General features: G+C 38.5%; 1 protein-coding gene across 1 annotated transcript in view; it reads left to right on the forward strand.

Moving 5' to 3' along the window:
* PIK3C2G (phosphatidylinositol-4-phosphate 3-kinase catalytic subunit type 2 gamma) overlaps positions 1–16270 on the forward strand; it is a 268815-nt gene that overhangs the window by 77180 nt on the left and 175365 nt on the right. Inside the window, exon 13 of the mRNA XM_014451731.2 lies at positions 11963–12094. Coding sequence (XP_014307217.1) covers positions 11963–12094 — 132 coding nt within the window. The remainder of the gene's footprint in view (positions 1–11962; positions 12095–16270) is intronic.

Consider the following 16270-nt stretch of genomic DNA (forward strand, 5'->3'; position numbering starts at 1 on the left):
ACCACCTATTATATTTTAATCATTTTAGTATAACCCCCAAACTATATACATCTCATCTCAACTTAACAACAAAAATATATAGCAGGTATTGTCATCTCCATTTTACAGATCAGCATATTGATGTTTATGAAGATTAATTAACTTGCCCCAAGATCCACAATCAATAAATGGCATAACAACCCACTCTGTCTCCAAAGTTAATGTTTACTGTGATTCCCAAACTGTTTCTTACAATATATAAAATCTTAGGCAGAGTATTTATATTCTAAAATAGTTATCATATCTTAAGTTAAAAACAAACCTGGCAACTTGACCCAGTGATTGAGCATAGACCTATAAATCGGGAAGTCATGTTTCAATTCCAGGTCAGGGCATATGTCCAGGTTGTGGACTCTATCCCCAGTGTGGGGCATGCAGGAGGTGGCAGATCAATGATTCTCTCTTATCATTGATGTTAATATATATATATATATATATATATATATATATATATATATATATATATATATAAAATCTCCCTTTCTCTCTGAAATAAATAAAAACATATTTTAAAAATACTCTACTCCAGAAATTTTCAACCTTTTTCATCTCATGGCACCCGGCACATGTAAACTAAAATTCTGTGGTACACCAAAAATACATTACAATTTTTGACAATTTGACTATATATATAAATATATATATATTTTTGATTGATTCACAAAAAACAGTAATAATGGTGATTCCCTACCCTTTTTGCTCCAAAATGACTTTTTAAAAAATCAGGCGCCTATATATGTATATAAGGATTTCTGGTACAAAGAATTAAACAATCAGATGCAACCTTATTATGCCACATAACCAATAAGATGCAACTCTATTATATGACCTATATATGTATGCTTCAAGATAGGGCATTCACACTGTACAGCTATTGTTATGTTGGTTGTTGTCATTTTTTTTTATTTGACTATCTAAAGGAAAAGAGATCAGTGCCCCAGACTAAAGAGTCAGGCATTGCATGTTTTAAAAATTCTTATGGTACACTGATTGAAAATTGCTGCTCTACTTCATTCTCCCTCCAACAGCCACCACCCCATTCTTTTTCTCTGCTTTGTATTAAAACCCTTCCAAAGAGTTGTCTATATTCACTTTCTTCAATTTTTTTCTCTGCTCTAAAACATATTCCAATCAGGCTTTCATCACCTCTGCTCATCTGAAACTGCCCATTAGAGTCACCAGTGATCTGCATAGTTAAATCTAATGTTTGTTTCTCAGTCTTCATCTTACACCATCTATTAGGAATAGTTGTCACTGTTGATCTCACCCTCCATATTTAAATATGCTCTACACCTGTCTCCTACATTCTTTTAGCTTTCTTCCTTCCTCATTAGATATACATTCTCCATTTTCTTTTCTTCTCCCAGACACTGTGCTAATGTCTTAGCCCTTAAGCCTCTTCCCTGTTGTTACTATTCTCACTCCTTTAATTTGCTCTTAGTCACATGGCTTTAAATGCCATCTATATACCAACAACTTCCAAATTTATATCACTAACCCAGGCATCAGTCACAAACTCCACATTTACACATGCAACATGTATAAGACTGAACTCTCCGTCTTACATTTCAAACTTTGTCCACCCATAGAATGCCACTGTGGGTGATCATTTTCAGTTCCAGTTGTTTGGGTCAAATCCTTAACCTCAATCTCCTACTCTCAGACACTGTGTCCAGGAAATCCTATTGGCTCACTTCTCAAAACGTTTCCAGGAAATTACTTCTCATCATTTTCCTTGGTCTAGACCACCGTCATCTCTCCCCTCTATTACCACAGTAGCCTAATAATGGTCTCCCTGCTTCCCTTGTACCTTTATAATCCTTTCCACATAGCAGCTAAAGTGACCTTTTCTAAAATGTAAGTCAGACCATGTTTAAAAATCCTGAATTGACTTCCTGTTTCACTCAGACAGAAGTCAAAGTCCTTACAATGCTCTATTGTTATATATCAGTATTAAAGGAGAGTTCTAAAATATGTGACTTTTTAAATCTCCCATTTCACTATTAAAAACTTACTGGGATTTTAGGAAAAGTATCTCTCATAGAAGAAAAATTGTTTAAGGAAAATTTAATGTTCACTTATTTTTCAGTAGTAGAGTAAGGAAAATATATGATTAAAACTCAAGGTCGGTGCCAGCAGCTTGGATAAAAGGAAGCAATCTGACTTCACTTATCGAATTGCCTCTTAAAGTATTCTTCTTCCTTTTTTTGTCTAAAAGTTCATTCCTTTGATTTTTCAATAGCCATGTAGAAGTTGCAAGAAAAGATTTCCCAGTGAATGTGAGATTATTCTGGCTTTAAAAATTCATACGTATTCAAGAAATAAATAACTATTTAGAAAGCATGTATTCTTGCCCCAGAAGAATTTATTTTCATTAATAAAAAATGACAGAATGGAGATTGGCAGTAACTATCCACTGTAACCTATCGAATTTTTGTCATTTTTAATATAAAAAGCTCATTAAAATGTGAAGTTATACATGAAGAAGCCAGACTCAATAGGAAAAAAAGAATATTCTAGATTATCTGTAGAATAGTCAATTTATAGCTTCCATTCTTACACAGAAATATGAAACCTGAATAGAAAGCCAATTACAGGTAAAAGAGAGAACATTCAGGAAATTGCTGTGCATTTCACAGGGTCATTGACATCCTGTATTGATTTTCAGAGCTTCTCTTAAGCTGAGAAATATGCTGATATTATCTTAAATAAGTATGACTATTAAAGAATATGAAAGAAAATACTTTTAGTTTTAGCGATCTAAACATGTAACAATGTAATTTTTAGTAATGTAAATTTTACTAATATTGAATAATAAAATTTATTTACTCTACTGATTGAATAATTAATATAATGCTGATATACAACCTACCATTTTCCACATATAGTGTTTTGCAATTTTCATTCTATATCACGGATAAGGAAAAGCAAGGCTTAGAAAGGTTAAATTCATTGCTCAAGGAAGAATATCTTATTGGTTACAGAGCCACTATTTAAATGCAGTTATATCCAGATCCAAATCTCTGACTCATCCTCTCCACACACAGTTTACATATTGACATCTCAGATTTATTCTTAATTTAATGACATCATGTCCTAAATTACATATTTCAGTTAAAGGCATCCACTAGAATATAATCTAGAAGCCTAGAACTCATCTTTAATTCTTCATTGTCCTGTTCCATTAATATGCTGTCAGTCAAATATTAATTATCCATTTTACCTCTAAAATCGTTATTTCTCTCTTTTCTCTTCTTTGCTGCTATATTACCACCCTAGATCTGGACCTTTTCATTTCTGGGAATAGCATCTTAGAGAAAGGGATGTGTACTTCCTCACCATCAGTCATGGTCACTGGGCTAAATTAATTTCTCCTTATTCCCGAGGTTGGAAGCTGCCAACCACTCACAAAAGGGGGTTACCAATGTCTTATTTGACACTTTGATTAAGGACTGCTCCCTAGTATCCTGATTAGACAGCCAATTCTTAGTGCAAGAAGATGCTTAATAATACCTAAGGCCTCCGCTGGGCCAACCTCAATCAGCAATTTCCAATTGGATAATAGGCTTTGGTCATCATCAATCTATAATAATAAAAGCATAATATGCTAATTAGACTGGACAGCCGAACAACCTTCCGGACATCCTTCCAGACATCCTTCCAGATGAAGCCACCACGGCAGGGACGGAAGCAGAGGCAGTTAGGGGTGATCAGGCAGGCAGGTGAGTAGTTAGGGGCAATCAGGCAGGAAGGCAGAGTGGTTAGGGGTAATCAGGCAGTTAGGCAGGCAAGTGGTTAGGGGTGATCAGGCTGACAGGCAGAGGGGTTAGGGGCGATGAGGCATGCAGGCAGAGTGGTTAGTGGTGATCAGGCAGGCAGGCAAGTGGTTAGGTGTCAGCAGTCCCGGATTGAGAGAGGGTGCAGGCCAGGCTGAGGGACCCCTCTCCCGTGCATGAATTTCATGCACCAGGCCTCTAGTACTCTAATAATTACCCATTGCTTAAACAAGTTGACATCAAAGATCAATTGGGAAATACAAAGACGGTGGATTTTGTTCATATTCCTCATACCTAATGCCATCAGATATCACTCAATCTAAGCTGCCTCATTTGCTCTCCCAGTCACTTTTCTCTTCTTTCCATCCCTTGGAAATCTGTTTCCATGAGTCTCCCCATATCTACCTATCTCTGTTCCAAATTTCCTATTTGTCTCTAGCCTTCTCATCTTCTAGTAAACATATTCTCCCACCTCAGTCTTTTGAAAAATATAACTTTCATCTCTTTGTCTCACAAATAGATCTCCTCTAAAGACCATACTTATCTTGAAGCTCTTATCATAGAACCTGGTCATTTCTTTTTTTTCCCTCATATTTTCAATTCTTTTTTTAAAATTCTTCATTGTTTAAAGTATTACATATAGCATTACATATGTCTCCTTTTTTCCCCCATTGACCTCTCCCCAGTGACCCCCACTACCCATCACATGCCCTCACCCCCCTACTGTATGTGTCCATTGTTTATTTTTATATACATGCATACAAGCCCTTCGGTTGATCTCTTACCCCCCACCCCCACCCTACCCTGAATTCTGTCTGAAGTTTGATGGTCTGTTTGATGCTTCTCTGTCTCTAGATCTATTTTTGTTCATCAGTTTATGTTGTCCATTATATTCCACAAATAAGTGAGATCATATGATATTTATCTTTCTCCAACTGGCTTAGCATAATGCTCTCCATGTCCATCCATGCTGTTGAGAATGGAAAGAGTTCTTTCTTTTTTGCAGCAGTGTAGTATTTCATTGTGTAGATGTGCCACAGGTTTTTAATCCATTCATCTGCTGATGGGCACTTAGGCTGTTTCCAAATCTTAACTATTGTAAATTGTGCTGCTATGAACATAGGGGGTATATATGTCCTTTCTGATTGGTATTTTCTGATTTCTTGGGATATATCCTAGAAGTGGGATTACTGAGTCAAATGGGGGTTCCATTTTTAATTTTTTGAGGAAACTCCACACTGTTTTCCAAAATGGCTGCACCAGTCTGCATTCCCACCAGCAGTGCAGAAGGGTTCCTTTTTCTCCACATCCTCACCAGCACTTGTAATTTGTTGATTTGTTGATGATAGCCATTCTGACAGGTGTGAGATGGTATCTCATTGTCATTTTGATTTGCATTTCTCAGATGATTAGTGACTTTGAGCATATGTCTCTTGGCCTTATGTATATCTAATGGAAGAGTGTCTATTAAGTCTTTTGCCCATTTTTTTATTGTATTGTTTATTTTCCTTTTGTTAAGATGTATGAGTTCCCTATAAATTTTAGAGGTTAGGCCCTTATCAGAGATAACATTGGCAAATATGTCCTCCCATGCAGTTGTTTTGTTGATGGTTTCTTTTGCTGTGCAGAAGCTTTTTATTTTTATGTAGTCCCATTTGTTTATTTTTTCCTGAGTTTCCATTGCCCTAGGAGCTGTATCAGTAAAGATATTGCTACGACATATGTCTGCTATTTTGCTGTTTGCTTAGATTCTTCTAAGATTTTTATGGTTTACCATCTTACGTTTAAGTCCTTTATCCATTTTGAGTTTATTTTTGTGTATGGTGTAAATTGGTGGTCTAGTTTCATTATTTTGCATGTCTCTGTCCAATTATCCCAACACCATTTATTGAATAGACTGTCTTGACTCCATTGCATGCCCTTGCCTCCTTTGTCAAATATTAATTGAGCATAATGGCTTGGGTTGATTTCTGGATTCTCTGTTCTGTTCTATTGGTCTGTATGTCTGGGCTTGTGCCAGTACCAGGCAGTTTTGAAAACAGTGGCTTTGTAATATAGCTTGTTATCTGGTATTGTGATCCCTCCAACTTTGTTCTTTTTTCTTAAGACTGCTGCAGCTATTTGGGGTCTTTTTTATTCTGCCAGGATTCATGTCCCAGCATCAAGAAGGGTTCAGGAATCTGGAAAAGGGGCTGATGCGTAGATTAAAGAGACTAATAAAGAATCCGGAGATGAGATATAATTTTGAAAGGCATTGGGGGTCAGAGGACCTTCAGCTAAAGGAACTGAAGACTCCCTCCTTGTCTAGGACCCTTGCTTTTATTAACACAATTTGTCCTAAGGCAAGGTGGAGATAATACAATTCAAAGGGTAAGGTTTCAAAGGGTACAGAAGCATTGTCAGTTTGGGGAATAGCCTACGGCTGTTCAGGTGTTTCACCAGTAGGAGGCAATAACATGTAGATTAAGATGCCCTTTAACTGTCTGGCAGCCACAATCAGTTTACTATTCAGGTTTGGGGAAATGCCTTTAGCCATTCCCAACAGGTGACTACATGTGTGACTCAACCCTGTTGAGTCCCCAAGTCTCATCAACCTTTTGATGAAACTCTTGAAATTGTGACATGCTGGAATTGGTCTATGGCATTATTCCATATGAATTTTTGGAGAGTTTGTTCTATGTTGGTAAAATATGCTGTTAGTATTTTAATGGGGATTGCATTAAATCTATAGATTGCTTTGGGTAGTATGGACATTTTGTTGAAATTGATTCTACCAATCCATAAACATGCTATATACTTCCACTTGTTTATATCTTCGTCTATCTCTTTTTTTCAATGTCCTGTAGTTTTCTGAGTACAGGTCTTTTACATCCTTAGTTAAGTTTTTTCCTAGGTATCTTAATTGTTTTGGTGCAATGGTATAAGAGATTGTTTTGTTTGTTTGTTTGTTTGTTTCTCTTTCAGTGAGTACATTATTGGTGTATAAAAGAGCCATAGATTTCTGGGTATTAATTTAGTATCCTGCTACATTGCCAAATTCATTTATTAAGTCTAGTAGTTTTTTTATGGAGTCTTAAGGTTTTCTATGTACAATATCATGTCATCTGTGAATAATGACAGTTTTACTTTTTCTTTTCCAATTTGGATGCCTTTTATTTCTTCTTCTTGTCTAATTGCTATGGCTAGCACTTCCAGTACTGTGTCGAACAGGAGTGGTAAGAGGGGCATCCCTGTCTTATTCCTGTTCTTAGGTGAAATGGGTTTAGTTTTTGCCCATTGAGTATGATGTTGGCTATAGGTTTGTCATATAAAGCTTTTATTATGTTGAGGTAGGATCCTTTTATTCCCACTTTGCTGAGGGTTTTTATCAAGAAAGGGTGTTAAATTTTGTCAAATACCATATTGCATTAATTGATATGACTATGTGATTTCTATCTCTCAATTTGTTTATGTGATGTATCATGTTTATTAATTTGTGGATATTGTACCATCCTTGCATCCCTGGAATAAATCCCACTTGATCATGGTGTATGATCTTACTAGTGTAATGCTGGATCTGATTTGCTAGGATTTTGTTGAAGACTTTAGCATCTATGTTCATTAGAGATATTGACCTGTAATTCTCTTTCTTTTTAGTGTCTTTATCTGGTTTTGGGCTTAGGGTAATTCTGGCTTCATTGAAAGAGCTTGGAAATGTTCCTTCCTCTTGAATTTTTTGGAATAGTCTGAAAAGGATAGGTTTTAGTTCTTTGAATGCTTGGTAAAACTCCCCTGTGAAGCCATCTGGCCCCAGGCTTTTGTTTACTGGAAGTTTTCTGATTACTGCTTCAATTTCCTTCATAGTTATTGGCCTATTCAGATTTTTTTTTCTTTCTGTTTGAGTTCTGCAAGATGGTATTTTTCTAGAAATATGTTCATTTCTTCTAGGTTGTCCAGTTTGTTAGAGTTGTTCATAGTATTTTTTTTACAATCCTTTGTATTTCTTCGGGGTATGTTCTTATTTCGCCTCTTTCATTTCTGACTTTGTTTATTTGGGTCCTCTCTCTTTGCTTCTTGGTGAGCCTGGCTAGAGGTTCATCAATCTTGTTTATCCTTTCAAAGAACCAGCTCTTGGTTTCATTGATCTTTTGTATTGTTTTTTGGTCTCTATGTCATTTATTTCTGCTCTGATCTTTATTATTTCCTTCCTTCTACTCTCCCTGGGCTTTTCTTGTTGCTCTTTTTCTAATTCTTTAAGTTGTAGGGTTAGATAATTTATTACCAGTTTTTCTTGTTTTTTAAGGTAGGCCTATAATACTATGAACATCCCTCCCAGGACTGCTTTCACTATGTCCCATAGATTTTGGGGATTGTTTTGTTTTCATTGTCATTTGTTTCCAGGATGTTTTTTTCATGTCTTCTTTGATCTCTTTGGTAACCCAATAATTGTCTAACAACATGTTATTTAGCCTCCAAGTGTTTGAATTTTTTATTTTTATTGTAGTTGATTTCTAATATTATGCCATTGTGATCTAAGAAGATGCTTGATATGATTTCAATCTTCTTGAATTTGAAGACACTTTGTGCCCCAATATGTGGTCTATCTTTGAAAATGTCACATGTGTACTTGAGAAGAATGTATATTCTGTAACTTAGGGGTGAAATGTTCTGAAGATGTCAATTAAGTCCATCTGATCTAGTGAATCATTTAGGATTGCTATTTTTTTTGCTGATTTTTTGTCTAGAGGATTTATCCAGTGATGTAAATAGGGTATTAAAGTCCCCTATAATTATTGTATTGCTGTCAATCTCTCCCTTGATATTTTCTAGAATTTTTCTAGGTATTTGGGTGCTCCTGCATTGTGTGTATATGTTTACCAGAGTTATATCTTCTTGTTGTATCAATTCCTTTAGTATTATAAAGTGGCCTTCCTTGTCTCTTGTTATAGCCTTCACTTTGAGGTCTATTTTGTCCGATATAAGTATTGCTACCCCAGCTTTTCTTTTATTTCCATTTGCCTGTAAAATATTTTTCCATCCCTTCACTTTCAGTCTGTGTGAGTCCCTTGTTCTGAGGTGGGCCTCTTGTAGACAGCATATTTATGGGTCATGTTTTCTTATCCATTCAGCCACTCTATGTCTTTTGATTGGAGCATTTTGTCCACTTACGTTTAAGATTATTGATAGATATTTGTTTGTAGCCATTTTTATTCTTTATGCCTGTGTCCCTTCTTCCCTTTCTATTTCTTCTTTTTACAACAGTCCAACAGTCCCTTTAGTATTTCTTGCATTGCTGGCTTGATAGTGATAAACTCCCTTACCCTTTTTTTGTCTGCAAAGCTCCTTAATTTTCTGGTGCTTCTTCCTTTTCTTTCCTTTGGGGGTTGTTTCTTTGTCTTCCCATTTTTGCTGTCACCGAAGAGTCCAGGTGCTGGGACGTGCTAGACCCCTAGCCAAAGTGGTGAGTCAGTGGGAGAAGAGCACACCCTGAAAGTCATCAGGGAGCCCAAATGCCAGGACACATGAGGCCTGTGCCCCAGCAGTGGGCCACTGGGGGGGTTGACACTCTAGGATTCCCAGGAGCCTGAGGCCGAGGAGTCTGGAGTCCTTTGTCTGTGGGTCTGCAGCTGAGGTAACAGGTTTTTGACCGGCATGACTGTAGGGTCCCGGTTGGTGTCTGAGGCCAGTCTGGATGGTGATGAGGCTGGGCTCCTAGTCACAGCAGCTCTTCCCTTCAAAATGGTGTGGTTTCTGTGCCAGTGCCAGCCACCTGGCAGTGCTTGCAGCTGTAGCAGGGGCTCCCCATCTAAAAGAGCCCCCAAAAGTCCTGCAGTATCTAAGTGTCCCTCACTCACACACACATACACACATACCACACACATCCCCACACTCCCTCACTCACTCACACTCTCTCTCCACTGCCATCCTGCTGGCCACCATCTTGACTCTATGGTCATCTTATCTAATAAAGAGGGGATATGCAAATTGACCATCACACTGTAATGGTCAGATGGCTGCACCCACAGTGAGGTCAAGTTCCCTTAACAGGCCTTAACGAGCAATCAGCAGGGACCCGAGGCTGTGTCCCCAACCTGGCGGGGCTTGACAGGGAACCTCAGGCTGCGCCCTCTGCCCCGACGCCAAGCTGGAGGACCTCAGGCTGTGCCCCCTGCCCAGCAGGGCTTGACAGGGGACCTCAGGCCATGCCCTGCACCCTGGCACCAGGCTGGGGGACCTCAGGCCGCACCCCATGCCCCAGTGCTGGGCCGGGGTACCTCAGGCCATGACCCCCGCCCTGCTCTGGGCCAGGGGACCTGAAGCCACACCCCATGCCCCGGCGCCGGGCTGTGGGACCTGAGACCACACCCCCTGGCCTGGGCCAGTGGACCTCAAAGCGTGCCCCCCCATCCCAGGCCAGGGGACCTCAGGCCATGCCCCCTGCCCCAGCGCCAGGTCAGGGGACCTGAGGCTGTGCCCCAGGCCCGGCACCAGGCTGGGGGACCTGAGGCTGCACCCCCCACCCTGCAGGGCTTGACAGGGGACCTGAGGCTGCACCACTCCCACCTGGCGGGGCTTACCAGGGGACCTGAGGCTGCGTCCTCCCAACTAGCAGTGCTTGACAAGGGAGGGGTCGGCCAGGTCTGGATCTCGCCCATTGTGGGTGGGGCCGGCTGGTCTGGGTCTCACACAAATTTGAGCACCGCAGGTGTACGGGACTTGACTCTGGGTCCCACAGTGCGCCTTAGACTCTAACAGGATGAAGATTTTCATATACATTTTACTAATATTTTTTCATCTCTGACATTCTATTATGGCTGCTAGGGAAGATGGCCCTGATCACAGTCCAGGCCTAGAGACCGTACCCATGCACGAATTTTCGTGCACCGGGCCTCTAGTTTACATATAAAAGTCTAAGCAACCATCCAACCATTTGACCATCTGACCGGTAGCTATGATGCACAATGACCACAAGGGGGAAGACACTCTGTCCAGTAGCTATGATGTGCACTGACCACCAGGGGGCAGACGCTCAATGCGGGAGCTGCTGATTCTGCAGTGAATTAGCAGTTGTGGTTCTCGGGTGATACACCCAGAACCAGAGAGGAGGGAGCCCAATTCCGGAGTGTGTCACCCAAGAACTGCCCTCTCACAATCCAGGACCCCTCGGGGGATGCAGAGAGTCAGTTTTGGCCTGATCCCTGCAGGCCCGGCTGAGGAACCCCACTGGTGCATGAATCCGTGCACTGGACCTCTAGTTTCTATATAACCAGGATGACTCCAGAAAGGAAAGAAAGATACCCTTCTCCCTGACCACAGATCACACTCTTAGCTTATTGTCTAAAGCTCTTCTTAGATACTTATGTTACCCAGGTTAATCCTCCCTAGTCTCACAGTATAACCTTCTATACATTCCCTTATATACCTTGATGGCTTCAATACCCAAATTTAAGAGGGTTTTTTTTATTCATTATTTTTGCCTGTATCTACAATTCATCTATGGTCTGAATTTGGAGCTATTTCACCTTGACATACCTAGAAATTGTATTCCAACAATCAACCTCCAAAATTCTAGGTCCTCATAGTAACTCAGAATAGTTCATATTTAAAATTATTATCAACTTTCTATACTTTTAATCTCTCATTGAAATATTTCCTTTTGTCATTAGGAAAAAAACTTGAAAAAACTGGAATACACAATTCTTAAGCATTCTGGCAACCACCTATTTACTAATTGCATAATCCATAACTTTTCCACAGCTTGATCACATCTCTTGTTCTAGCCACAGAGAGCCACTCATTACTTATCAGCTACACTTATATATATATATATACCTTTGTCCATGTACTTTTCTCTTCTTAGAATATTCTTTTCTAAATCTCCATCTGATTATGGCCAATTTAGCCATTTTGATTATCCCCTCATTCTCTAAGACAATGTTAACCATTCTTCTGTGCATGCAAAGGATAAATACTCAAGTTATCATAATTAAAAAAACAAAAACCTTACATATAAAAATTATAATTTTAGCAATCCTCACTGAGTAAACAATCTCATTACTCTATGTATTTCTGCTATATTTTCATTTTTACAATATTAAACACAAATGTTCAAATATTTAATAAAATAGCATTGTAATTGATAATCTACTTTTTAAATTTATTTTAAGGATCACTTTTCCTCTTGAAATAAAATCACTTCCAAAGGAATCCATGCTCACTATAAAACTGTTTGGGATTAACTGTGCCACCAACAATGCAGAGATATTGGCCTGGACTTCTCTTCCATTGTTTCCAAAAGAGTAAGTATATAATGTGTAATTAACACAGCTCCCATCCCAATAAAAAAGCCTCCTTGAAACTAAATATTTTGCAGTATGTAGCATAATGAGAAAAAAATCAAGAGAAAATTTTATCCTAAAATTGAGGTAGCTCAGCATAAATAATGATTATTGAAAGTGGGAGTGGAAAAAAGTGTAGAAATGGGTTTGAATGCAGGTTTCATGTTCAACTTGTCCACTAGAGCATTCACAGTGAAAAGTTACTGGCAGGACCTGTTACAATTGCTTTTCCTTCTCTAACCAGCCAATTTCTCTGCATTTAGTACTTCGAAATTATTTAGCTAAATTCTATCATATAGAAACAATGTAGATCAAGGAATTCTGGATGAAGTAAAATTACACAATGTAACTCACTGGTTTACTGACCTTTTATTGCCAAGAAGAAATATTTGCAACTTTATAATGATATTTTCAGAAAAGTAAGCCAACTATGAGCTCAGATATTCTATTGGAGCTAATGGCCGTTGCAAATTGCCTGATGATTTAACCATAGCTATTTAGAACTAATAATACTTTGGATATTTGATAGTTAATTACATGATTCTCTGTACCATTAAGGGAAAATGTTTTAAATAAATCAGCTTAGTTATTTTTTACATGGCAAGATTTGCTTTAAAATCAAATTGAAAAATTAATAATTGTTTTATTATTTTAATAGTGTTATAAAGAATTTTTCTGCCCCTATTGCTTTAAAAATATTTGGTAATATAAATATTTTAAGAAAATTCTTCATTAGTTTTTAGTTCCCATGTTTAGTCAATATAAATAAGTTATTATCAGAACAATCATCATAAATCTTTAAAATTGCCTTTTTTGGATTAGTTCTGACCTGGTGTGTGTGTGTGTGTGTGTGTGTGTGTGTGTGTCCTGCTCCAGTATTTGTTTTGATGCTATAGCCTATTTCTACTTATATGTTTCTTGAGGAAAGGGAATAGATTTATCTTTGTAACATCTATCACCTAATATAGTACCTCATGAATAAGCAATCATTAGAGATTTGTTTACTAAATTGAATTGAGAAAAAATCAATTCCTACATGAGATTTAGAGTGGAAATAAAATTTCAGGAAGTCTGCAAAAAAACAGTTTTGTCCTAAAATAACACCTACTGCTGTTAGCAAATATTTCAAAAATCTGATTTGTGGGTTAGAGCTTTCATTACTTTCTTACTAGAAGGAGCTATGCACATGCCCTTTCTTTTCAAGAGTGAATTTCTTTAAAGTTTCAACTGCAGTGCTTGTAAGATCTAGCATGTTTGTGGAATAACATTTCCAGTTATTCACTGAAAAAAATTCAATCTATTTGATTCCCTTAATCACCCACCACACTACTTTGCACATGATAGGCAATCAATACATGTTAAATATATAAGAATGTTTAAGACATTACTGTGTTTCAAACTAATCTTCAAGATCTTTTTCTAAATAGTCATAATAGTAAAAATACTGACTCCATGTTGCTTTGTCATAAGTCACTTTGTCATAAGTCACTTATATGTAAGTGATCATAGACGATGGTCATCTTTAAGTAATGCCATTTGGGACTGATAGTAGGTGGTGTTTTCTTGAGGAAAAGTGTCAGATTATGGATGATGAGACATCACATCAGCAAACACAACTTGAATAAGCACTTGTAACTGTATTTCCAAAAGACCATATCTTATGAAAATCAGAAAAATCTGCCTCTCTCCCTTGTTGAACAATTTAAAGAAGTCCAGATCTTCATAAGACATCAGAAATCTATTATTGGGGCAATTGGGAGATTCCACGACTCCCACTGAGCTCATTGCTACAAGTTACAGAGATTCTAACCCAATTCATCAGATACAGATATTTCCAGATCATAGCAAATAGGCCATTTTTCACTGAATGCCTTTGCCTGTAAATGTTTGGTAGTGAATCTGCCATTTATTACATTTTGAATTACCCATATCTAGCTGTGTGGAATTGTAATGAGCACTTATGTCTTTATTTTTTTTTAACATACACAAGACCTGAAAATATGCAGAATTAAAAGCTTCCTCTCTCTGTGGTTCTAAGACGTGGGTTTCAGAAGAACCAATGGTGACTAAATGCAGAAATATCAGTTATGGGTGCACCAAGAATGTCTACAAATAAATATAAACATTGACATTTTCAAGCACATAAACTCACCTTCAAGCCTATAAAAAATATGTCACAAGTACAAAAGTTAAATTTTGCCCATAGAACAGTGGTTCTCAACCTGTGGGTCGTGACCCCTTTGGGGCTCAAATGACTCTTTCACAGGGGTCTCCTAAGACCATCGGAAAACACACATATAATTACATATTGTTTTTGTGATTAATCACTATGCTTTAATTATGTTCAACTTGTAACAATGAAATTGGGGGTCACCACATGAGGAACTGTATTAAAGGGTCGCGGCATTAGGAAGGTTGAGAACCACTGCCATAGAAGCTTTGCAATCCTCCCGTTTCAAACAGAACTTCTATTGCATCTATGCTGTATTCACAATGCCTCCTCACTGCTATAAGAAAGTATTATTCACACCTCAACAATTGTTAAGAGCTACTTTTCTACTTAAATGCAAAACAAATAGTGTAATAGTTGCTTAGCATTTCTAGATTGTGGTAAATTCTTCAGTTCAGAGATACTTAGCCCTGAATGAACAGTCTCCTGGGAGACCACCAACACTCTTCCCCTCTTAATTCCACTAATCATCTTCCTCCTCCTCACATTTTCTATTTCCAGAACTCTATGGAAATTTATTCTCTCCACCATGCTTACAATATCTCAAAAGATTTTTAGGTGCAGTCCATTATCAGAAAGTAAGTTAGCTACTATCAAGCACACAGAGAGCCCAGCGAATGGTGCCAGGCATCCTTTCCTCCTTGAATTGACTCAAAGTGTATCTGCCTCAGTTGGACAGCTAGAAGTCAATTCTCCCTATGCCTTTTTTGCTTGATACATCTCCTCATACATATACTTAAATCAAGTGTTCTGACTTCATTCTCCCCCATATGCCTCAGAATGAAGGCCGTGGTGACTACTGATACAGACCCCATCCAAGGAGACAAATGACAGACACTGACATTTATTCTCGAGTCACCTCATCCTCTGTAGAAATCAGCTTAGATCACTCTGTTTTTCAGAGTGAAACATGGCCAAGGCATATAAGTATAGCAAGGCCATAAATATAACTCATTATACATCTTAGATGCAAAGAAAAATGCCACTAATATATCACACTTTCCCTCATGACCTCCTACCTTATAATTAATGAAGAGGGAAAACCTTCCACTGATGACCAAAAATTAGTCATTTCAGTAATTTAAATGGTCCTTTTAGAAGTGCACAGTTGCTTTTGAAAAAATAATGCTTAGTCATTCCGATGTCCTCCTGACACACTGCCTCTTCCTAAGAGGGTATCTGGAGACACAGGATCAGAAAAGAAACAGATTCTTTGGCCTGGTGATTTGACCTCTGATATCCAAATCAAAGGCACTTTTGAAGCTGTGGCTACTCCTTACAGCTAGGGGAACTAGTGACAGGTGCCCTCCCAGCCTGACCAGGGCTTACTGACACTCCCTGGGTGAGGGGGGCTCTTACAGGCACCATAGACCCCTCTGAGGTTACCTGTGACTCCTATTTGACCTCATCTTATCCCCACTCTTAGCACAAAGGTCCCTTGTCCCCGCTGTATGACCGCCCCCTTTTGGAAAGCCCCTCCCTCAGGTATATTTAGCTTTTCCTAGAGCCCGCCCCACCCTGCCTTCAGCATTATCCTGTATTCCCTTATCTAACACTCCTCCCCATCTGCCTTCCAGAAGAGGGGAAAAATTGGAGCATCTGTGTCTGTCTGCCACACTCACTCTGTTCCCTCTTTGTCTTCTGTTTCCCACCATTCTGAGTTGCCAGAAAGTAGTGGCCTTTTCTGTACCACATTCTCCATCGTATATACCACATCCTTCCTCCCTCATTCCTGTTAACCCTTTACTGTGGACACAAGTATTTTCTATAAATGCTGTGGAGAACATTAACATCTAACCTTCTCCTTCTTCCTTTCTCATCCTGCCTGGAGCTAATCCAAACTTTTTCCAAGCAGATGGGTACTTTGGGACCATTTTGGAGAAGGTTATAACTTAAGAAAGGCAGAA

Source organism: Myotis lucifugus, unplaced genomic scaffold (assembly GCF_000147115.1).
Source record: "Myotis lucifugus unplaced genomic scaffold, Myoluc2.0 scaffold_10, whole genome shotgun sequence".
In the NCBI taxonomy this organism is placed as follows: domain Eukaryota; kingdom Metazoa; phylum Chordata; class Mammalia; order Chiroptera; family Vespertilionidae; genus Myotis; species Myotis lucifugus.